Source organism: Dasypus novemcinctus, chromosome 8 (genome assembly GCF_030445035.2).
Source record: "Dasypus novemcinctus isolate mDasNov1 chromosome 8, mDasNov1.1.hap2, whole genome shotgun sequence".
NCBI lineage: Eukaryota > Metazoa > Chordata > Mammalia > Cingulata > Dasypodidae > Dasypus > Dasypus novemcinctus.
In genome coordinates, this window is record NC_080680.1 from 60,892,551 (window position 1) to 60,916,665 (window position 24,115).

General features: G+C 40.3%; 1 protein-coding gene across 3 annotated transcripts in view; it reads left to right on the plus strand.

The window, feature by feature from the left end:
• The first annotated feature begins 619 nt into the window (after positions 1–619).
• ADAMTSL1 (ADAMTS like 1) overlaps positions 620–24,115 on the plus strand; it is a 1,125,968-nt gene continuing 1,102,472 nt past the window's right edge. The window contains exon 1 of one of the 3 annotated variants that reach the window (XM_058301906.1): positions 620–1,019. In XM_058301906.1, the coding sequence (XP_058157889.1) occupies positions 933–1,019 (87 nt within the window). In that variant the 5' untranslated portion in view covers positions 620–932. The remainder of the gene's footprint in view (positions 1,020–24,115) is intronic. The other 2 variants (XM_058301907.2, XM_071216754.1) reach the window with 2 other exon arrangements.

Sequence of the window (24,115 nt, forward strand, 5' to 3'; positions counted from 1 at the left end):
AGTCCTCTTGGCACAGGACAATCAGCGGAGTCATTCTCACCAAACTCAGATCTTGGGTTCCCTGTGGGCGACCCTGGCTCCAGGTTCACACTGTCGCTGCCTAGCTGTCGTAGGTCCCCGCTGTTCACGAGCGCAGTCCCGCTTTCCGCAGCCTGCGAAAGAAATCAACTCCATGGGAGAATCTCTATGTGCGCCAAGGGGATGAGTCGCCACGGACAAACATCACAACATTCGGTTCTGTGCCATTATGATGGGTCGAGAGTTTCTTCATTTACCTCTCATCCCCCGCACAAACTCTTTCCCAGGCCCTCGAGGGCCTCGCGCCACAACCACAGCGGCTAAAGCTCTCCGAGCTCCAGGAAACGCTGGCAGGGAAGGGCCCAGGGGATGCGTTCTGGAAAAGCGACAGTGTGCAGGAAAAGCCTGTCTTACCTTGCACTCTCCGGGGCTGGCAGGGTGGCAGTCCAAATACGTGGAAGATGCGCAGCATGCGACTCTTCCTTAAAAAAAAAATAAGAAGGCAAATAAGTAAAATCAGCCAACGCACCACTCCGCTTCCCGAAACGCGCACCGCAGCTGCTGTCCCGGCGGCTGCGTGTCTGCGCTCCCCGCCTTCGCTGGGCTGACACCGGAGGGGAGGAGCAGGAGCCAGAAGGGGTGCTGTGGGGAGGGGGGAGCGCGAACCATCCCGAGCCAAGACAAGCAGCACATTCACAAATAACGCCCCCACCCCCAGCACACGCGCTCGCATTCGAAGCAGCTCGGCTCCCTGGCTGCGCCGACGCACGAGACGCGCTGCCGGGACCAAAACAGCCGTGTACCGCCCGCGCGCGCCGTTAACCCGTGGCCGCCGCCGCAGAGGCTCCGCAGCCAGCGCAGGAGGCGGCTACAGCGTCCAGGGAGGGAGAATTCCGCCCCCCCGCCGGGGTACCATGGCCCGGCCAGCGGCGTCCCAGCGCTTAGGACTCCTGGCCCGCATCCTTGGTGGCACCTGGTGCCTGCTCTGTGTCGCCGGACAGGTAGGGCAGCGTGCGCGCGTTGTGTCCCACCACTCCTGGGACTTTTCTTTTAGTCTGTGCTAAAGCGAGCACAGATCTGGGGCGCGTTCTGTCGTGCGAGGGTTGGTCATGGGGCTGCACGGCCGCCCAAGGTGGGACAGGTGGCGCGGGCCTGGGGCTAAGGCGGCCCCTCGCGGCGAGCTCTGGGCTGGCGGGGGCAAATCCTGTGCGGAGCCCGAGCCCAGCCTGCTGGGGCCCTGCCCGGCTGCCCGCCCGCGCCCGGGTCCTGCCTCCAGCTGGGCAGAGTCGGGGCTGAGAGGCGGTGCCTGAGCCCGGGAGCAGCCCGGTCCCCTCCCGAACAGTCCTTCGTGGCGCCCGGTCTCGTTCACAGCAAACTTTCGGGCGGCGCCGCTGAGGCTCCGACCGCTGGGACACTCATTTCCGCCCTTCCCCGGACTCAGTGAACTTCTGACACCGTCACCCGAGGGCCACCCGCATCCGAAGGTCGGGGGCGGAGCGTTGAACAGAGAGCAGGTGGCCTCCGCGGTGGAGGAGAGGTGGCTCTGGCCCTCGCTGAAGGACGTGTCCCGCCACGCCCCCGTCGAATGCTCCTCGGGTTTTCTCCGAGCCAGACTGGGGTTAGGAATTGCGAGTCCTTCTGAGTGGGTGGTGCAGGCTCCGAGGGACCGGCGAAGGACCGTAGGAGACAGTGTCTAATCCACAGTTTGTTTGGTTGTGGTTTATTACTGAAAGACCCTGGAAAGAGCTGCTTAGGCAAGGAGGGGCGAGTCAAGCAAGTGATGAGTGTGGTCTTGGCTTTCATGCTCATCAAAGACAGGTAACTTTTTGACTAAAACCCACGATTTTGGCAGTGTGTGCATAATTTAGCCTACATAGATTTTGCTTTTCACAGAATTACTTGGGTAATTCTAGAAAAATGCTCAAGTACTCTTGGCCAACCCGATAGCCTCCCTTTCCTCTATTTTGCTTAGGAAGATTTGTCTAAATTGGGGGATTTCCTTCCCTCTTAACGTTTTGAAACTTGCTTTCAGACCTGTGATTTAATGGCCCCTTGGGTTGCAGTGGTGCACTTTGGGAGGCTGAGAGAGGACCAAGAATGACGGCTAAGAAGGGCGAGAGCCTGCTAGGGCCAGAGGGGCAGGAACTACCTGAGTAAGGGAAAGAAATGTTCTTTAAGGAACCCCTGTGTAGTTTGGAGTTTGGAGAACAAAGGGAAAGCTTCATTATCAGCAAGTTTTACTCCCTCCAGGTCTTGCTCTCTGGAAGGGGTTCCCAAGGGTGGCTGCATATTAGAATTACCTGGGGGGAAAATTCCCCATGCCTAGGCTACACCCCAGCTGGATTAAATCAGAATCTTTGGTGTGTGAGCCCCGGGCATTAGAACTTCAAACTCCCAGGTGACCTCTTTTGCAGCGCTTTTGAAAACCACTGTGCAAAGATGACCTGCTTTTATAGACTCATGGCCCCAAAAGGAAATGCAGAAGGCGACTGCGGAGTCTTGACATGCAGCTTCAAGTCCTGGCTCTGTCCCTAACTAGCTGTGTGTCATTTTGGTCAAGGCTCTTAACCTTCCATTTCCTCATCTGTAAAATGTGGGTGTTGGCCTGTGTTCTCTAAGGTACTGCCAGCTCCAACACGGGGCAGGTCCATGTCTGTACCAAATCAGGATAGAAAGCATTCTGTCTTATTTTTAGATATCCACAGGGGTAGAGGTTCTACTTTCTCCTTAAGATTTTACTAAAATGCCTGCTAATTTTGGATCAAGAAAAGATGCTGAAGAGTAGTTTCATGGAGTTTCTTTGACTCGTGCCAGTATTTTTGTACTTTCCCACTCTGTTCACACATACTTCAAGTCATTCGGTGCCTTCTTGGCAGTCCCGACACACTGATTTCCCTAGCATTGCACACCTGTTCTTGTTTTGCTCTGCTTCTCAATCAACTTTCTTCTGGACGAGGATGATGAAAGCAAATTCGGCTTTTGTGTGTGTGTTGGAAGTGGTTTATTGTCTAATTTCAAATGGATCTTTGTTGTTCCCCTCTGCAGGGCTGTTCTCCACATGTGAGGAACCTGATCAAACTTGTCAGGGAAGGGGTAGAAAAGAGTTTAAAGTGGTAGATGGGTTCAGAATCCTGGTAAAATGCAAGACGCTCATGAGCATTAACTTAGGTTGTTGTCAGAAGCCCTGGACTTGCCACAGTTTAATGTCCTCAATTTTTTTTTAACCACAAGGGAATTATATCTAATTGGTCCATTAAAAATCTCAGGAACTTGAGGATTCTTAATATCAAACCAAGGGGAAATCAGCCTATAAGCGATAGCCAGTGCCAAGTGTTTAGAATGTATACATTCTTTGAGGTGTTTTAAATCAAAGCACTCAATACATGGAGGCACCATTGCCAGAGTTCTCAGACTTATCTCTGGTCTAAGTGCAAATAGTGAAAGGAGGGTCTGTGTTCAGGAGCTCCTGGATACCTCAGCTGAAATTACACCTGAGCTCTATTTTCCATATAGTCCAAAGAACCATTTTAATGCAACTGAAAACTATTTGGAAATCCCATCATTTCTCCCATTTCCTACATGCTGAAGTTCTACTCTCAGTGTTATTTTCCTCTGTTCTGTCTTAATTACCTTCATAATTTACAAGATTCTTTTCTCATGCAAATTAAAAGTAGCTCACTCCTTAGGTTTGTTATGAAACATGATTATTTTACCAGTTAATTCCACTTCAAAAGCTGAACCTAAATTCATGCCATTGACCAAATTGCTTCCAGGTAAGGAAGTACATAGTTGACAGGTTTACACAGTAATGATTATCAAATCAAATCATACAACTGAAACAATCTACTGTAAAATGTACAAGGTAGGCTGAGAAGCTGTGTGGCTACATTGCTATTGCTTGAAAATACCACTTAGTGACAGTTTGTGTCCTTTTGGTGGTACATGGATTATCCCTCAAACATAAAGTCTATGTATTTTCCTTTATGGTATTCTAAATGACATTCTTGTCAGGAATTCACTACAAAAGGAAAAAGTGCTTCGATGTCTGGAAAGAATTTGTGACTTTATGGGTGCCTAATTTTCATTGAAAAACCAAGGAAAAGAAGACTCATGTCTCTTTTGTTATCCTCTTGTATTTCCTTGCTTTTGTTTTATATTTCATTTTTACTTTTGTCATAATGACTATACATGATATTAAAAAATAAAATACTACAAAAGTTTTATAACTTTATACAGGAACCTCTTGGCCTACTCTTCCTCCCTGTTTCAGATCCCCTGCCCAAAGGCAACCTTTTTTTGTTTGTTTTATATTATTTTGGGGGTATAATTGACATGCAACAAAATGTGCATATTTAAAAGGTACAATTTGATAAGTTTTAACATGTGTGTACACTCATGACACCATCATCCAAGATAATGAACTTATCTATCACCCTAGAAGTTTCTTCATGAGCCTTTGTCAGACCTCTCCTACCCCTTGCCTGCATCCACCATCACCAGGCACATGACCTACTTTCTTTCACTATATAATGGTTTGTATCTTCCAAAGTTTTGTGTTAAAGGAATCATATAGAAGCTACCCCCACTTTTTGTCTGGGTTTTCCGTTTTCCCCTTAGCATAGATATTTTGAGATTTTTCATATTGTAGCATGTTTCTATAATTCATTCCTTTTTATTCCTGAGTAGCATTACATTGCATGGATATACCAAAGTTTTTGTCCAATAACATTTACTTCTTAATGGATGGGTGGTTTTCAATTATAAATAAACCTGCTGTGAACTTTTGTGTATGTCTTTGTAGGAGCATATGGTTTCATTTGTCTTGGGCAAATATCTAGGAGTGAAATGACTGAATCACGGGGTAGGAGTATTTTTAAGAAGCTGACAGTTTTGCAAGAGACTGTACCATTTTATATTCTTTCTGGCAGTGTATGAGAGTTCTAATTCATCTGCATCCTTACCAATACCTGGTGTGGACAGCCTTTTTATTATTATTATAGCCACACTAATAGATGTGGAAGTAGTTTGTTCTGAGTTTTAATTTGCAGTTCCCAAATGATCAATGATGTTGAGAATTTTTTCATCATTTATTAAGAATCCACACATCTCCTTTGGCAAAATGTCTGTTCAAATCTTTTTTTTTTTTAACAAATTGCTTTATTTTAATCATAGTATTTTTTAAAGAAGCTTTAGAGCATAAATGTTACATTAAAAAATATAGGAAACGGACTTTGGCCCAGTGGTTAGGGTGTCCGTCTACCACATGGGAGGTCCGCGGTTCAAACCCCAGGCCTCCTTGACCCGTGTGGAGCTGGCCCATGCGCAGTGCTGATTCGCGCAAGCAGTGCCCTGCCACATGGGGGTGTCCCCCGCGTAGGGGAGCCCCACCCGCAAGGAGTGCACCCATAAGGAGAGCCGCCCAGCGCGAAGGAGGGAGCAGCCTGCCCAGGAATGGCGCCGCCCACACTTCCCTTCCCGTGCCGCTGACGACAGCAGAGGCGGACAAAGAAACAAGACGCAGCAAAAAGACACAGAGAACAGACAACCGGGGGAGGGGAGGGGAATTAAATAAATAAATAAATAAATCTTTAAAAAAAAAAAATTGGGTATTCCCATATATCCCACCCACTGTCCCACACTTTCCCTTATTAACATTTTTCATGAGTGGTACATTTATTACAATTGATGAACACATATTGAAGCATTGCTACTAACCAATGGACTATAGTTTACATTATAATTTATACTTTGCCCCATACAATTTTATAGGTTTTGACAAAATGTGCGATTCTTTTGCCCATTTCTTACTGAGTTGTTTGTTTCCTTCTTACTGAGTTTTGAGAAATCTTTATTCTGGCTGTAAGTCTTTTATTAGATGTATGATTCATGAATATTTTCTCCCAGTCCATGGTTTATCTTTTCATTTTCTTAATGGTGTCTTTTGATGGTTAGAAGTTTTTAATTTTGATGAAGTCAAATTTATCAAATCGTTCCATTGTGAATTGCCTTTTTAATCTTGTTTCTAAGAAATCTTTGCCTAACCGAAGGTTATAGAGGTTTTCACCTGTTTTCTTCTAGACGTTTTGTAGGTTTAGTTTTACATTTAGTCTGTGTTCCATTTTGAGTTAGTTTATGTCTATCGTTCAGTGTATGAATCAAAGTTCTTTTTTTTTGGCTTATGGATAGTCAATTGTTCTAGGATAGTGTGTGAAAGACTATCCTTTGTCTACTGAACTACTTTTGCACCTTTGTTGAAATTCAATTTTCCATATCTATGTGGGTCTATTTTTGAATTCTCTGTTCTTTTCCAGTGAACTATCTGTCTGTTGCTATTCCAGTACCACACTATACTGAGTACTATATCTTTATAATAAGTTAAGCCTTTAACTAAGGAAGTGTGATTCATCAGACTTTGTCCTACAGAACAAAATTTGGTTATTCCATGTGAATTTTAGAATCAATTTGTCATTTTAAAAATTCATGCAGGGATTTTGATTGGAAGTATGTGAATCTATATATGAGGGGTCCATGAGCTTGAACTGAAATTCAAAAAAATATTCTTATAGGGACATGTTGGTGTGGGTGTGACATATTTATTAAATAATACACAGTATAGTGTGGACTTAGTGAGGGGTTCGTGGTTTTCACCTGACTGGCAAAGGGGTCTGTAGAAAAAAAGGTTAAAAACCCCTTCTATAGACCAATTTTGGGAGAACTGACCTCTGGTTCTTGTCCTATGCCACATAAACATTGTATATTTCTCTATTTAATAAGTTATCTCTAATTTCTCTAAGCAATATTTAGTAGTTTTCAGTGTACAGATCTTGCACATTTTAAGAAAGATTTATTTTATTTATTTCTTTTCCCCCCCCTTACCCCATTGCACTCTTTGTCTGCTCTCACTGTTCATTGTGTGCTCATCTTCTCTTTGAGAGGCACTGGAAACTGAACCTGTTACCTCCTGTATGGTAGGCAGGTGGCCAACTGCTCAAGCCACATCTGCTTCTCAATCTTGCACATTTTTGTCAGATTAATCATATATTCGTGCTTTTGTGAATAGCACTGTTTTTTAACACTTGAATTTCTGATTGTTTCTTGTTAGTACATAGAAACCAATTGAATTTTGATAGACAGTTCTTATATTCTGCAACCTTACTAAACTCAATTATTAATTCTAGTAGCTTTTTGATAGAGTCCACCAATTTTCCTGTACAAATGATCATGCCATATGGTAATAAAGACCATTTTCTTCTTTCCCAATTTAGGTGCTGTATTAGTCAGCCAAAGGTGTGCTGATGCAAAATACCAGAAATTGGTTGGTTTTTATAATGTATTTATTTGGGGTAGGAGCTTACAGATACGAGGCCATAAAGCATAAGTTACTTCCCTCACCAAAGTCTATTTTCATGTGTTAGAGCAAGATGGCTGCCAACGTCTGTGAGGGTTCAGGCTTCCTGGGTTCCTCTGAACTCAGCTGCTCTGTTTTCTCCACAAGGTTAGCTGTAGACTATCAGGTGAATGGTTCTGTCTCTTTCCCCAGGGCTCCAGCTTAAGACTTAAGCATCAAACTCCAACATCAAAATGCCAACATTAAGAACCCCAAACACTGTCCTTTGCCACGCCTTTTATCTAATGACATGGCCCAATTAAAGCCCTAATCATAACTTAATCATGCCCAGGTACAGACCAGATTACAAACATCATCCAATATCTATTTTTGGAATTTATAACCATATCAAACTGTTATAGAGGCCATTCATTTATTTAATTTTGAATAGAAGTGATGAGATCAGATATCCTTGCCTCTCTCAGCTTAGGTACAAAAAGCATTTGGTAGTTCATCATTAAACATGATGTTAGGTGTAGGTGTTTTTTAGATACACTTAATCAGATTGAGGAAATTCCCTTTTAGTCTTGATTCGCAGAGAGTGTTTATCAGAAATGGCTGTGGTATTTTGTCAAATGTTTTTCTGCTTCTAATTACCATATATTTATTTATTTTTAGTTAATATAGTGAATTACTTCAATTTTCAAATATTAAGCCAACCTTTCATTCCTGGGATAAGCCACATTGGTCATAATATCTTACCTGTTTTAGATATTACTAGATTTGAATCAGAGTGGTATCTCAGTACTCATTGTTAATTGATTCCAGGAGGCGTGACGAGTACCAAAAACGACACGTACCAAACAAATTTTTCCTGTAAGGAATAATGTAAATAAATTTAATGCATTCCCAAACCAAAGGCAATGCACATTTTAAAGGCAATATCTAAAAAGATAGGGTTGTATATCAGTACTTTAGATGAGAAATAAACCTAAAAATTAATACTTAGATTAAATAAAATAAAAACTTCACCTGTACTGAGAAGAGTCCATGGCCTAATGGGATGGTGGGAGGAAAGTGGTGAGGAGAAGAGGTTGCATGGAGTGTTGCTTGGAAGGAGAGTCCCCGTCCATTAGAACATTGGGCACTTGCTCTTCAGGTGTAATTTTTCTTTTCTGCCTTTCTCACCTTCTACTACAGGCTCGTACACACTCTCTCACCTTCACTAAAAACTTATCCAATGAGGACTACTTCTGGCTTCTTTTCTAAATTCCTTAAAAGTGTGAAATTGTTTGGTCATTCAATGAATTCCAATTTCTGCTTGTCAGAGCTTTGTCTGGATGGTACTTCTCCACTAAGTTTTGAGCTTCTGCCCATTTTGTACACATTTTTGTTTTATCAAAGAAGTGGGGACATCCTCCCTTATCTCCTTCTCACCTGAAGAAATCTCATCAGCCACCTCTTGTTGCTGCTCCTTCTGTAGTTCCTGCAGCTCCTCAGTGCTTACTCTTCATGATATTCCTCCACTAACTCCTCAACATCAGCAGGATTAATCTCCAGACCCATGGATTGGCCCAAAGATACAATATCCTGCTCACCAGTATCCTCTGTACCTGCAGGCTTGGAGTTGAAGTCGCTCTGAGTAACAACTTCTGGCCACAAATTCTTCCATGCCAAATTCATTGTCTTATAAAAGACTTTGTTCCAGGCCTTCTAAATAAGGTTAAAGCAGTGCAGGATATTGAAATGTTCCTTCCAGAATTCTGTGAGGGTCAACTGGGTGTCAGAGGTGATCTCAAAAGGCCTCTGGAGGGAAACGGACTTTGGCCCAGTGGTTAGGGCGTCCGTCTACCATATGGGAGGTCCGCGGTTCAAACCCTGGGCCTCCTTGACCCGCGTGGAGCTGGCCATGCGCAGTGCTGATGCACGCAAGGAGTGCCCTGCCACGCAGGGGTGTCCCCCGTGTGGGGGAGCCCCACGCGCAAGGAGTGCGCCTGTGAGGAAAGCGGCCCAGCGTGAAAAGAAAGAGCAGCCTGCCCAGGAATGGCGCCGCCCACACTTCCCGTGCCGCTGACGACAACAGAAGCGGACAAAGAAACAAGACACAGCAAATAGACACCAAGAACAGACAACCGGGGGGGGGGGGGGGGGGGGGATTAAATAAATAAATAAATCTTTAAAAAAAAAAAAGCCTCTGGAAAAGCACCTTGGTATACAGCTTTTTGAAGTTTGAAATGACATGCTGGTCAATGACTGGATGAGAGGAGTATTGTTGGGGGGACAGGAACCTTGCAGTGATGAAGCTGAACTCCTCCAGAAAGTATCCTCCAAGCCTGGATGGTGAGCAAGTACATTGTCCAAAAGCAGGAGAGCTTTCAGAGCAAATCTTTCTCCAGTAAATATTTTTCACTGAGGGTCCAAACACCTCATTTATTCACTCAGTGAAAAATTGCCTTGTGTCCCAAGCTTTGCTTTTGCCCTCCACATCGCATGGAGTTTGCTTTTATGACATTATGCTTCTTGAAAACTCATGGGTTTTCACTATGATAGACTAGTAGAAGCTTGAGTTTTAAGTCCCCACTAGTATTCCCACACAACACAACACAACACAACACAACATGCCCACACAACAATAGAGTGAGCCTGTCCTTCATTTATTTGTGACCTAGTAATGCCTTCTCTTTTGTGATGTAGGTCTTACTCAGCATTTTTTTCCCCAAAAAAACTCTGGTCTCATCACAATTAAAATTTTGTTGGGGAATAAAACCTTCAACCTCTACGTAGTCTTGAAATTCATCAACAGCCTTTTTATTAGCACTCACTGCCTTACCATGCCTCACAACACTGGATGCCGGTCCTCTTCTCAAAATTATCAAACCAGCCGTGGTTAGCCTTAAAAACTTCAATAACATTCTCATCACTAAGTTCCAGTTTGTTTTTCAAAAGATTGGCATGCAACACTTTTGCTTTTTCACACATCTTGGCTTCCAATACACTGCTGCCTGCTAACTGCTTCTCGTTTACACAAACTAACAGCTTTTCAGTTTTCTGGAGTGTTTGGGAATGCTGCTTTGTTACTACTTTAACTCCTTTCACAACATCAGTCTTTTCATCACTTCTTTATTCTTAATATGGTGGAGACCATTGTTCTAGGTATAATGTATTCCCTAGCAAGATCAGTAATGTGAATGCAGCTCTCATTTTTAGCTATTATTTCTTTTTTTTTTTTTGCTCAGCGCTGTCACTGCTCATTTTCTTAGGACCCATGATAAGAAAAAAAATGTGAAAACACCGAAATGACCACAGAAGCTAAGATAAGACTGCAACGGGATGTACATAGGGCAAAAACTACTGGGTGACTAAGGCGTGACCCTTTATTTTGGCAAATCATGAGGCAAACGACACAATTTCTAGCTTGCACGTCGAGTACCAAATGACGAGTACAGGGATAGAATTCTTGGTGTCAAAATGTGTTGAGTATCAATTGATGAGTTTCAAAGCAGTTGAGTACCAAGGTGTGACTGCACTAAAATATTGTTTCAAATCGTGCATCTGTGTCTATGAGGCATACTGGTCTGTAGTTTTTCTTTCTTGCTGTAGCTTTGTTTGCTTTTAGTGTCAGAGTAATGATGGCCTCATAGAATAAGTTGGGAAATATTCCCTCCTTTTGAGTTTTCTGGAAGAATTTTTGTATGATTTCTTCTGAGTTGTTTGGGACAATTCATCAGTTATCTGGACCTAGAGTTTTCTTTGTGGGGTGGTTATTAACTACAAATTTAATTTCTTGAATGGATATAAGGCTAATCAGGTTATTCTTCTTGAGTTAGCTGTGAAAGTTTTTCTTTCTTAAATTTGTCTATTTCATCTAAGTTGTTGAATTTGTTGGCATAAAGTTATTCATAATGTTCCCTTATCCTTTTGATAGCTTTAGAATGTAATTATGTCTCCTCTATCATTCCTGATATTGGTCATTTATGGCTTCTTTTTTCTTGATTGATCTAGCTACTGCCTTATGAATTTTATTGATCTTCTCAAAGAATCAGCTTTTAGTTTCACACATATTTTCTATTTTTTAATTTTTATTTTGAAATAATTTCAAACTTAAGGATAATTGCAAAAATAATACAAACTCCATATAGACAATTCCAAAATAAGCCCCCTTACCCAGATCCAGCAATTTTTACATGTTGTTACTTTTGTGTGTGCTCTCTTGCTCTCTTTTGCTCTCTCTCTCCATCTTCTGAACATCTGAGAGCAAATTGAAAACATACTCCTTAAATGCAAAATACCTGTACATTTCCTATGAACAAGGAGATTCACTTATGTAATCACGTTAATTGTAGTTATTAAGTTTAAGAAATTTAGAATGATATAAAGCTTACAATTTTATATTCTAATTTTTTCTGTCCCAATAATGTCCTTTTGAGCATTTTCTCGTCCATTCTTAAATACTGTCCAATATCATGTATTATATTTAGTTGTCACTATCACTTTAGTTTCTCTCTTTTTCTTAAATTGTGGAACCATAAACCTTCCCAAAAACCCCTTCCAAGTATACCTAGAACTTTCCCTTTACCCTAAACAGAAAACTTACACTCATTTTATAGTTGGCTACCCATAGCCTCTGCTCCCCAACCCTGTACTCTACTTTCTGTCTCTATGAGTTTTCATATTTTCTGGTACTTTCTTTGCTGTTACCATGGGGTTTAAAGTTAACATCCTTAACCTAAAACAATCTTTTTTGCTTTAATATCAACTTAACTTCAATAGTATACCTAAACTATGTTCCTAAATCCTTCTGTCACTCTACCTTTGTGTAGTTCTTGTCACAAATTAAGTATTTATACATTGAGACCAAAACCACTGATTTACCATTACTTTTTATGTTTTTGCCTTTTAGATCTTGTAGGAAGTAAAAAGTGGAGTTACAAATAAAGGATACAATAGTTCTAGTATTTATATTTACCCATGTCATTATCTTTACTAGGTATCTTTATTTCTTCATGTGGCATAAGTCAATAGCCTATTGTCCCTTCTTTTCCACCTGTAGAACTCCTTTTAGTATTTCTTGTAGGGATAGTCTAGTGGTGATGCTGTCCCTCTGCTTTTACTTAACAGGAACTGTCTTAATCCCTCCCTAATTTTTTGAGAGATAGTCTTCCTGGATATAGAAATCTTGGTTGGCAAGTTTTTGCTTTCAGTGTTTTAAATATTTCTTCCCATTGCCTTTTTACCTCCATGATTTTCAATGAGAAATTTGACGCTTAAACTTATTGAGGTTTCCTTGTACATAACACATTGCTTCTTTCTGGTGGTGCTCAGAATTCTCTATCTTTAGCATTTGATAGTTTGATTATATCATGGTGCTGTGTGGATCTATTTGAGTTCATCCTATTTGGAGTTCCTTGAGCATCTTGGACGTGTATATTCATGTATATTCAGCCATTATTTCTTTGAATAGTCTCTCTGCTCCTTTCCCTTTTTCTTCCCTTTCTGGGATTTCCACAATGCATGTATTTGGTATGTTTGATGGTGTCCCACAGGTTCCTGAGGCTCTGTTCATTTCTCTTCCTCCTCCTTCTCCTCAGATCGGATGATTTCAATTGTCTTACCTTCAAATTCAAGGATTCTTTTTTCTGCCAGCTGCAATCTATTGTTGAACCCCCTAAGGAAATTTTAATTTCTGTTATTGTGGTCTTCAGGTCTGTTTGTTACCTTTTCACAATTTCTTCATCTCTATTGATCTTCTCTTTGTATTCATCTATCATTTCCCTTATTTCCTTTAGTTTTTCATTCATTGTTCTTTTAGCTATTTGAGCATATTTAGGATCATTTCTTTAAAGTCTTTTTATTGAGCCCCCTCATTGGTGGTTTTTAATGCTTTAATCTTCTCCTTTGCCTGGGTCTTACTTCTATTTCTTTGTATGTTTTATAATATTTTGTTGAAACCTGGACATTTTGATATTTATTGTGTTATTGCTGGAATTTAGACTCTGAGCCATCTGCTCTTTATGGTGTCAAACCAGTGTTATGATAGAGCTTTCCTTGAATGCTAAGAGCTAACAAAAAAAAAAAAAAAGAAAAGAAAAGAAAGAAAATACTTTTCCTCATCTTTGTAGATTGACCTGTACAATGCTTTCCTTCAGAAGTTATCCGTACAATGAGTTTAAAGAATAGCTCCAGGCTAAGGCATTGATCGTTTCTGCATAGGGACCATGTATTATGCTTGCTCATTTGTTCCTAGGAATTCTCCCACTTTCACATGCTCACTCTTCCTTAGGAAACAGTTTCCTCTTGGTCCTGGGCATTGTGCTATATGTTCTACAGCCGTCAATCCCTTGCCTCAGGCAGCTACTTGACTGCTCTCCCCCAGTGCTCTGTAGGATAACTTTGTGAGCCACCTTCTACACAGAGGGAAAGTTCTGGCATGGTAAGTCCCTCAGGCCACCACCAGACAGTTTGGGCCAGACATATATATTCCCAGAACGTGTATAAGGTTTGCTCTGCTTCCTCCACAAATGGGACCAGGGATCTACACTGGGAACATTGACTGGCTCTGCACCAAGCTGGTAAAGGGGAGAGGAGGAGGAGCAGGGCCACCATGAGCTCCTACCACTTTAAAATACCCTTTTTCTTGATTCTATGCTTGTGCTATTACTGTTGTCCTTTGTTTTCAGGAGCTTTGAGAAACATATTTCTGCCAGTTCTTGCTGATTGTTCAAAGCTTCTATGGGGGGATGAAGCCCTGAAGATTCTCATTCAGTCATCTTGATCAGGGTGGGGCATTCTGTTGTTTTTGTTTTCTATTTCATCCATTTCCTCTCTCATCTTTTTCTTTTTTTTTCATTATTTGCAGCCTCATTTAGTCTTATTTTTTCTAGTTTCTAAAGGTGAATGCTGAGATCATTGATATGAAACCCTTTGTATTTTCTAACAGGTGTTTAGTTATATAAATATTCCTTTACTGCTCCTTTAGTGGCATGCCACAAATTTTGATATCTTGTGTTTTCATTTTTATTCATTTCAATTTACTAATTTTCCTTTGATTTCTTTTTTCAAACATGGGTATTTAGAAATGCTTTGTTTAGTTTCTAAATTTTGGGAGATTTTCCAGATATCTTTGTGTAATTGATTTCTCATTTAATTCCAATGTAGTAAGAAAACATACCTTGTATAACTTGAATACTTTAAAGTTTATGGACAATTGTTTTATGACTCAGAGCCTGGTCTGTCTTGGGAAATATTCCCTGTGCTTTTGAAAAGAATTATACTTTCTACAGTTTGTGTCTTCTGTTTTTCCCAATCAGTCTGACTGTTGTTCAGTGGAATGGTCTATAAATGCCCATTAGATCAATTCAGTTGATTTATTTTTCAATTTCAGTTGATTTTCTATATGCTTATTACATGAATTATTGAGATAGGGGAATTGGAATTTCCATTTACCATTTTAGGTTTGTCCATTTCTCCTTGCAGGTATATCAGCATTTTAAAAATTTATTTTGAACCCCTAATATTGGGTGGATATTATGTCATCATGGTCAACTGACCCCTTTATCATTATGAAATAACCTTTTTTTTTATTCCTGGAAATAGTCTGTGCTCTAAAATCTACTTTGCACTTGACGCTTCAATATTAGGTAATCATTTTTTAATTGGCTGAGGTTTTTCAAATGGATTTGCCCCCATAATTCTTATAGTATGCCTTCAAAATGATTTCTTGATTTATCATACTCCATTAACTTCTCATTGTGGTATAGTATGATATCCTAACTCTTTTTTGCATCCTTCTTTCCTTTCACCATTCTCTCATCTTTTGTCAAATTTAAAAAAATTCGTCATCAGTATTAAATGTATTATAAGGGTTACAGTAAGCCAAATAGTATATTATTATTCTATATTTCATTTCTAGTATATTTCTATTTTCTTGGAGTTAATTACCTGGATTACAAAAAAATTCTTAATTTATGTAACTATTATGCTTTCCCTCCATTGCTTCTAAAGACCTAACATGCACCTATGAATAATTTCTCTAAATTTTAAGGCACAGCCAAAAAAACACTCTATTAATTCTTTGTCTCTTCTGGAGTTCCTACACTCACAGTCCTCTGCCTTCTTCAAGTCTGGTTGCTCTCTTCATAGCCACTCACACAGCAGTCATAGTGGTGCTTCCCTTTGCTTCTTCATTCCATTGAGTTTTCTTGTTTTGTGTAGTCCACAATCTCCAGCAAAGCAAAAGTATATTGAAGTAAAATGTTATACCATCAACCTTCTGCTTTCATCCATGGTTGCTAATTTCACAGGCAGAGAATCCTAAATTGAAAATTAATTTCTCCTTCACCCCACATTCCCTCTCCAAATTTTGAAGGCATTGCTACACTGTTTTTTGGCATTCTGTGTTGCTGCTGAGTATATAATTACATTCTGAATCTAGTTCCTGTGTCTTCAACCAGCTACATTTTCTACATTTTTCCTTCTCTCTGGGAACTTCTAAAATATTCTCTTTGTTTCTGGTGCTCTGAAGCAGGGGTTGGGAATCCTTTCCTGTAAGGAAATAATTTAGGCTTTGTAGGATATTGGTGTCTGTTGCAGCTACCCAGCTCTGCCATTGTCACACAAAAGAAACCATAGATGATATGTGAAAAAAAAAAATGAGTCTTAGTTTGCTAGACTGCTATGACAAATACTACACAATGTATTGGCTTATGTAATAAGCCTTTATTTTCTTGCTGTTTTGAAGGCTACAGTCCAAAATCTACTCTCTTCCAGAGCTGGTAGCATTCCATTGCAAAGCCATCTCTCTCACCTTCCTGGCTTCTTCTGGTTTACAGTTCCTACTGACTGACTCCATCCAAAACATATATTAAAACCCACCCGATTCAATTTGACCCCACCTTAAATAATATATTCTAAAGATCCTACTTATAAATGGGTCTACACTCACAAGATTGCAGATTATGATTTGCACATGTCTTTTGTGGGGGCTTGATTCATTCTCCAACCATGGGTATGGCTGTGCTCCCATAACTAATTACAAAAAACAGGTGGTAGGCCAGGTTTGACCCACCTCTGCTGTAAGGTATGATGCTGCCGCACTTTGGTATGGATTATTTAAATTCTGTGTTCTAGGTTCTTGGTGGGCCTTCAATCTAGGGGGTCTAGATCCTTCACTTTTGGTAATGTTTATTTTCATATGTCTTTGATAATTTCCTTGCCAAGGTTTTAAGCGTTTGCTTCTCATCATTATATCCCTCTGCAGGCACAATTCTGTTAAATCAGTTATAATTCCTCCACCAGTTTTCTGTATTCCAAAAATTTATTGGCGTCTTTGTCTGCTATTGTCTCCTTTCCAGTTCTCTTGTCATCTTTATTTATTTACTGTTATTTTACTGGACATTTGGGAGAGAAGGGAGAAAATGTGTTCAATCTGCCATGTTTACCTGGAAGTCAGCACTATTTATTCTCTTTCATTATTTATATTTTCCTGTCCCGATCCTACTCCAAATCCCATTAATGCTCATTCTGCTTATGATACACACTTTTCAGAAACTGATTCTTTATTTCCCAGGGTAAGACAGACTTTGGTCGGTATTATTTTTTTAAAAAGGCACTAGATTTGGGGTCTAGAGGCTTAGATTCTAATCCTGGACTACTTACCCTCTCAGGATTTTGTAGGGGAAGAGAATGAAGACTTATTGACTGCTTTCTGGTTGCCAAAAATCTCCCTATTTTTGTGTTTTAGTCTTTTAATATTTTAGTAATTCTTTTCTTCCCATTTTCTGTTTATATATACACAGTCTAACCTATTTGTTCGGAGATGGAACACAGAAATATTTTATTGTTTTACAAATTTTGATGATATTTCAAATAGTTTTATGAGAGAACATAGAGTTACCATGATGTGTAAAGATCTGGCCTTGAAATATCATATTTGTTATTAAAAATTTATTTGTTGTTAAAAATTTATTCTCTAAGGTGTGATTGAGGTTCAGGATTTTTTTTTTTCATAAGGGAGAATGGAAATGAAGTGAAATGAATGGGGAAAATATTTCTGAATAGTTATTAATTCCTTATTAGTTTTATTATTTTGTATTGTGCTAGAATTATCTCTAAGTTGTAAGAGGTAGAAAAGGTGGTTACATATTTTTCTGCCTACCCACAATCATTGGATTATATAGCTGGAAGAAGCCTTAGAGATTTGTCAATGTTGGGTCACAAACTTCAGTGTGCGTAAGTCAGTTCTGCCATACTGGACAATTATAATAGAGAAGAAAGCTGGGAAATTTAGCAGAACGGATCATTTGAGAAGCTTTTAAATGCTTTACCCTCACCCTCAGAGACTGATTCACTATGACTGGGATGGACCCAAGGAATCAGCATTTCTTGTAGCTATCCCTTTCCCCTTGCCCAGAGATTTAGACACAGTTGAACAAAAGACCATACTTGGGGGAAGGCTGACCTCCCCTGCTGATGAGAGAAATAAGGTCCTAGGAAGTTAAACGATTTGTCCCGGTTCCTTAGTGGAAGAGGTGGGAGTGAAATACACATCTTGTAATACTGTTCACTGATTTCCCCAGCAGACCAAGCACTATTATTTTAGTGTCTAGTTACATCATGAACTAAAGATATGAACCACCACCTTAAAGTGTCTTTATTTGTAGTAACCTCACTTTTTTTATAAATGGTTTTCAGATGTTTGAGAACAGCTTCAGCTCTCAGTCACTCTGATGGCAAGAGAGGAATAATCATGAAAAAGGAAAAAGTTTTCCATAATCTGCTGGAAACTTGCTTCTGTGTATTTTTTCCTTGAGTCATCATGTCCCTGGAAGATTAACAGATACGGATTTGGAAAACTGTCCAAATCATTTAGGAACCTGACACTTGCAGAAAAGAGTACGTGCTACTGAACATCTTCTTTAACCAAGTGCAATGTAGCAACCTGTTGCTATGTTCTTGGAGAGAAGGAAGGAAATGCTTTTTCTGCTTATTATTTAGGATATTCTCCCTATCTCTATCACAAACCAAACAAAATACACTTTATTGTGTCATGTACATTCAATGATATAGTACTACATGTGGAAAGGAAAAAAGTTTTCTTTACTGCTAATAGTTATCGTTAAACATTTGGTACATTTTATGAACAATAGTCATTGTGAATTTTCTTTCAGAGATCAATTGCAGAGAAATAAAGATTGTTTTCTATTAAAAATACCTACTTATTGATTGATTTAGGCGGAAATTCAAATTCATATATTCTAATGCTCATGACACTGTGCTGGATTATTCTGTGATAAACAGCACCCAAATCATAGTCACCTGACACAATATTTCCCCTTGTAGCCTACATATCCAGTGAGGATTGCCAGGGGAGCTTGATTCTGGGTGGGATCTCAGGAATCCATGCTAATTGCATCTCCATCTCTACCTGCATGTCCACAATTCCAAGGGCAAGGAAAGGAGAGTGCTTCTGTGCCTTGCACTGACAATTAAATGCTTCCATGCGAAGGTGACATATTACTTCTGCTTATATTTTACTAGCCAAATTGAAGTCAAATGGAAATACCTACATTCAAGAGGATTGAAAGTGCAATGTTACCGTGAACCCACAATGTTCAGCAGACATCAATAATGACAAGTCAATTCTCTTTCATGCTTTGATTTAAACCTTGTTAGATTCCCCAAACCTTCAGATTTCTAAAATATGGTCTGGATGTTTAAGTTCTCTTATTGCATGTGTACATGCGAACAGAAGTTCTTTGGCATTACTGTGAAACCACTTAGAATAATTTTTGATTTATCCCTTTCATTACGTGTACTGCTTTTTTCTCTGTAAGAGAGAAGCAACACTTTAATCTTTAGAACTCTGGTATACTCTTTTGCGAGGCTCAGGAAACGTTATTTTTGACTTAAATATGGGACTAATAGACTTGTTTTGGGAATATTCAGCCAATGGTTAAAACAAACACTGAACAACACTCTACTCTATAATCTCTACCTCCTACACTTTCAGCTGCATCAAAGGAGCAAAGGGACTCTTAATGTTTAGTCTTGAGTGTCATATTTTTCAAGGAATCTGTATATTTTCCAAGACAACAGAAACTATGTGATGAGTATACCTTTTCCTGTAAAGATCCAGGAGCATGGACGTGGTAGATTGAATTATGTACCCCAACAAAAGACTTGTTTTTAATTCGGTTCCTGTCCTGTGAACCCATTTGTAAATAGGATCCTTTGAAGATGTATTATCAGTTAAGATGTAGATTCACTTGTGAATCTGATCTTCTGAGATCCTACTTAGGTGTGGCCCAACTGAATCAGGGTGTGTCTTAATCCATATTACTGGAAGTCTTGTAAAGATAAGTTAGAGAAAGCCACAGCCACAGGAAGAAGCTAAAGTCAGAGGAACCCAGAGGAGCAGACACAAAGAGAAAGAGATTGCCCAGTGATAGGAGACAGAGGTGCAAGCTAAGTGACTCCAATGATTGTGGCAAGCCAGCAGTAGAAGCTACAGATATTGCTGAGAAAGCATGGCCTTGATGATGTCTATTTTAGACTTCTAGTCTCCCAAACCATGAGACTATAAATTCCTGTTGTAAGCCAGCCCATTGTGTGATATTTGTCATAACAACCTGGAAAACTAAGGTACATGGCAAAGAACATTATATCATTTTCTTTCTTTTTGTGCATCTGACCCAAATACTATGTGAAAGGAGGTAAAATATGAAACAATATGTAAAATGTAGCCATGCAAACTAATTATATGCCTGACATGCATATGCAGAGATGCAGAGTTGAATTTTGGCGAACTGCTGAAAGACAAGGCAATAAACTAGAGTTCTAAACTCTGCTTGCTACTTGCTATTTGCATGACTCTGAACAAGTTTATGTAGCTTGAGTTTCATTTGTTTGAATCTGAGTTTCATTTGTTTGAACCTGTAGAACAAATGGCTTGGCTTACCTGATCTTATGGGTTAAAGCCAGTTAATCATAAAATTCCTAAAATGATGAAGAACAGGGCTTGTTTTAGTTTGCTATGCTGCTGAAAGCAATATACCAGAAATAAGGTGGCTTTTACAATGGGGATTTATTATCCAAGCTTATAGTTCTGAGGCTGAGAAAAATGTCCAAATTAAGACATCATCAGGCAATGCTTTCTCCCTGAAGACTGGCAGCTGATGATCCTGAATGCCTCTGTCACATGGTAAGGCATATGGCAGCATCTTGCTGGACGATCTCTTTTCCTCCAGGCTTCCTTGCCTTCAGATTCCTGCTTCTGTGGTTCTCTCTCTGACTCTTTCTCCATTTTTATCCCATTTATAAAGTACTCCAGTAAGAGGATTAAGATCTACCCCAAGTCACATCTTTTTGAAGTAACCTAATCAAAACACCCTTACCTGAAGTAACCTAATTGAAAGGTCCCATCCACAATAGGTTCATACCCACAGTAATGAATCAGCTTTCTGGAAGGCCAAAAACTATTGTATTATATAAATCCTCACTTTTCCTCCACTCCCAAAGAATCAGTCAATATTCACTCCCTTGTGGGTATGTCCCCAGTGGGATTGCATGGGCCTTGGTGAGGGGAAGTCCATGTTGCTGAGCCCATGCATAACCTCCATCAATACCACCATGACCACTTTGTCCATGAGCTCATTGCACAATGACAGGAATGGCTTGGGAAAGAGACCAACTGGTATTCACAGAATGAATCATCTTATCCACTTGGAAATTAAAATCTTCCCCTGCTGAAGTCACCCTCTGGTGAGCATTCACATGGTACATAAATATCTTCATGCTTTTTGATCACTCTGAAAGGTCTATCCATATAACTCTTTCCCAGACTTCTTTGTCACCAATTTTCCAATTATTCTCCTTCCAAGTCCCTGATTGCCCAGCCAAACCATTGGTGACAACCCATGAATCAGTATACTAAGGAACCACTAGCCATTTTTCCTTCCAAGCAAAATGAACAACCGGGTGCACTACTTGAAGTTCCACCCAATGGGAGGATTTCTCCTCCACTGTCCTTCAGGAATGTGCCGGATTGGGGCTGTAGTACTGCTGCTGTCAACAGATGGTTTAGCAGAACCATCTGTAAACAAAGCCTGAGTTTTCTCTTTCTCAGACAAATGATTTTAAGAAACTCCCCAGAAGGCTCTAGCTGTGGGTTGGGAAAGAGAATGTAACATGGCAGGAATAGAGGCCAGGGCATTTGGGCCACTTCTTCATGTAACTTACTTGTCCCTTCAGGGCCTACTTGAGCCCCATCACAAACTCATATGTACCACTTCCATTTTATGATGGATTGCTGCTGTGCATGCCCAACTTTCTGGCTTGGTGGGTCAGACAGCAACCAGCACATGATAGGAAACTTGGGTCTCAGGGTAATTCAGTAGCTTGTGGTTAAGCATTTGTTTTCTACTAAGGCCCAGTAGCAGGTCAAAAGCCATCTCCCCAAAGGAGAATAGTTATCTGCAGAGGATGGCCAGGCTTTGCTCCAAAATCCTTAGGGTCTTAGTTGTGATTCTATCATAGGGACTTGCCAAAGACTCCAGATAGCATCTCTACTTGTCACTGACACTGCCAGCACCATTTGATCTTCTCAACCATATGTGTCAAGTAGCAGAGCAGCTTGCATCGCAGCCTGGACCTGTCATAGAGTCTCTTCTTGGTCCAGTCCCTACTAAAAACCAGCAGCTTTTCTGGTCATTAGGTAAATGAGCTGGATAAGCACACCCAAATGAGGAATATGTTGTCTCCAAAACCCAAAGAGGCCAACTAAGGCATTGTGCCTCTTTTTAGGTTGTAGGGGGGCCCAGATGCAACAGCTTATCTTTCACTTTAGAAGGGATATCTTGACATGCTCCATACCACTCGACATGTAGAAATTTCACTGAGGAAGAAGAGCCATGTATTTTTGTTAGATTTATCTCTCATGCTCCGACACAGAAATGTCTTACCAATAAGCCTAGAGTCATTGTTACTTCTTGCTTACTAGTTCCAATTAACCTGATATCATCACTATAATGGACCAGTGTGATGTTTTGTGGAAGGGAGAGAAATTCAAGGTCCATGTGAACAAGATTTTGACATAGGGCTGGTGTGCTGATATATCCTTGAGTTAGGACTGTGAGGTTGTATTGCTGACCTTACCAGTTGAAAGCAAACTGTTTCTGGTGGTCTTTACTTTTACAAGCAATTGGGGCAGGGGGGAGCATTTGCCAGATCAACAATTGCACATCAGGTACCAGGGGATGTATTGATTTGCTCAAGCAATTACCTATCTGGAACAGCAGCTGCAATTGGAGTCACCATCTGGTTAAGTTTACAAAAAACTGCTCTCCTCCTCTAAGATACATCTGTTTTCTGCACAGGCCAAATAGGAGTGCTGAATAGGGTTGTGGTGGAAATCACCACTGCTACCTCCTTCAGGTCCTTGATGGTGGCACTGATCTCAGCAGTCCCTCCAGGAATCTGGTATTGTTTTTGATTTACTGTTTTGCTAGGTAGGGGCATTTCTAGTGGCTTTTACTTGGGCTCTTCTACTATAATAACCCTCACTCCACAGGTCTTGGAACCAATATGGGGGTTCTGCCAGTTTCCAAGTATGTTTATTCTAATTACTCATTCCAGAACTGGGGAAATAACCACCAAATGAGGCCTGGAACAACTGGGTCCACTGTAAGATGGACCTGAGCTAAAACTCCATCAATCACCTGACCTCCATATGCCCCTACTCTGACTGGTGGACCACAGTGATGTAATGTACCTCCTGGAATTAATGTCACTTCTGAGCCAATTTCTAATAATCCTTGAAATGCTCAATCATTTCCTTTTCACCAATGTACAGTTACCCTGATTAAAGGCCATGGGTCTCTTTGGGGGAAGGCTGGAAGGAAGATTAACAATATAAAATTTTGGTAGTATAATAGGGTCCTTCCCTAAGATGACCTGGCCTTCCCCTTATTCAACGGGCTCTGGTTCTATAAACTGTCTCAAATCTAGGAATTGATTAGTGAGCCATGACCCTCTGCTTATGTAATTTAAGTTAAACTTTTGTTCACTTGAACTAGAACTCTTCTGCTTATACCGATCAAGTAGGATTTTAGTAGACTGACTATTTTACTTCTACGTACCACATGATTTACTAGCCAATGACAAAGGTCTCTGAGAGTCAGATATTTTGATAATTGCTTTGACTCTGTGCTCCATTGTGGCAGCCACACCCATCTTATTTTGGTTAAGTGCTGCCACCAGCCTTCTGCCAAGCTGCTATCTGATCATCCTCATTGTGTTTAAGGATCCTAATTCAGTGACAGCAGTTCCCACAGTAATATCTGACTATATAAAGAAGAGCAACCACAGAGCTCTTCAAGGAAGAAGGAGTTAGTCCCAAAAATTTATTCCTCACAGTCCTGCTGAATCTCTAAGCCTCAGATTCCCTCATCTGCCTTAAATCATGACAGTTCTGGCATTTTGACCTCAGGTAATATAGGTCACCTTTTGATCCATGTTTAAACGAAATACCTGAACACTTTTGGAATACTTTCCAACCCCATGAACTACAACACTGAATCTAGAATCTCTGCTTAGTAGGCCCATATCAAAAAATTCAGCCTGATCTGTCTTTATTTTTCTTCCACCATTATCCCACTCCCTTAATATCCATTGCCACACATATCCTCATTTTTTTTTTTGTCTATATAAATTGGAAAAGTTATGCAGTTCTCTTCAAATATAGTGTACCTCCTCATGGGTCACACTTTGAACCTC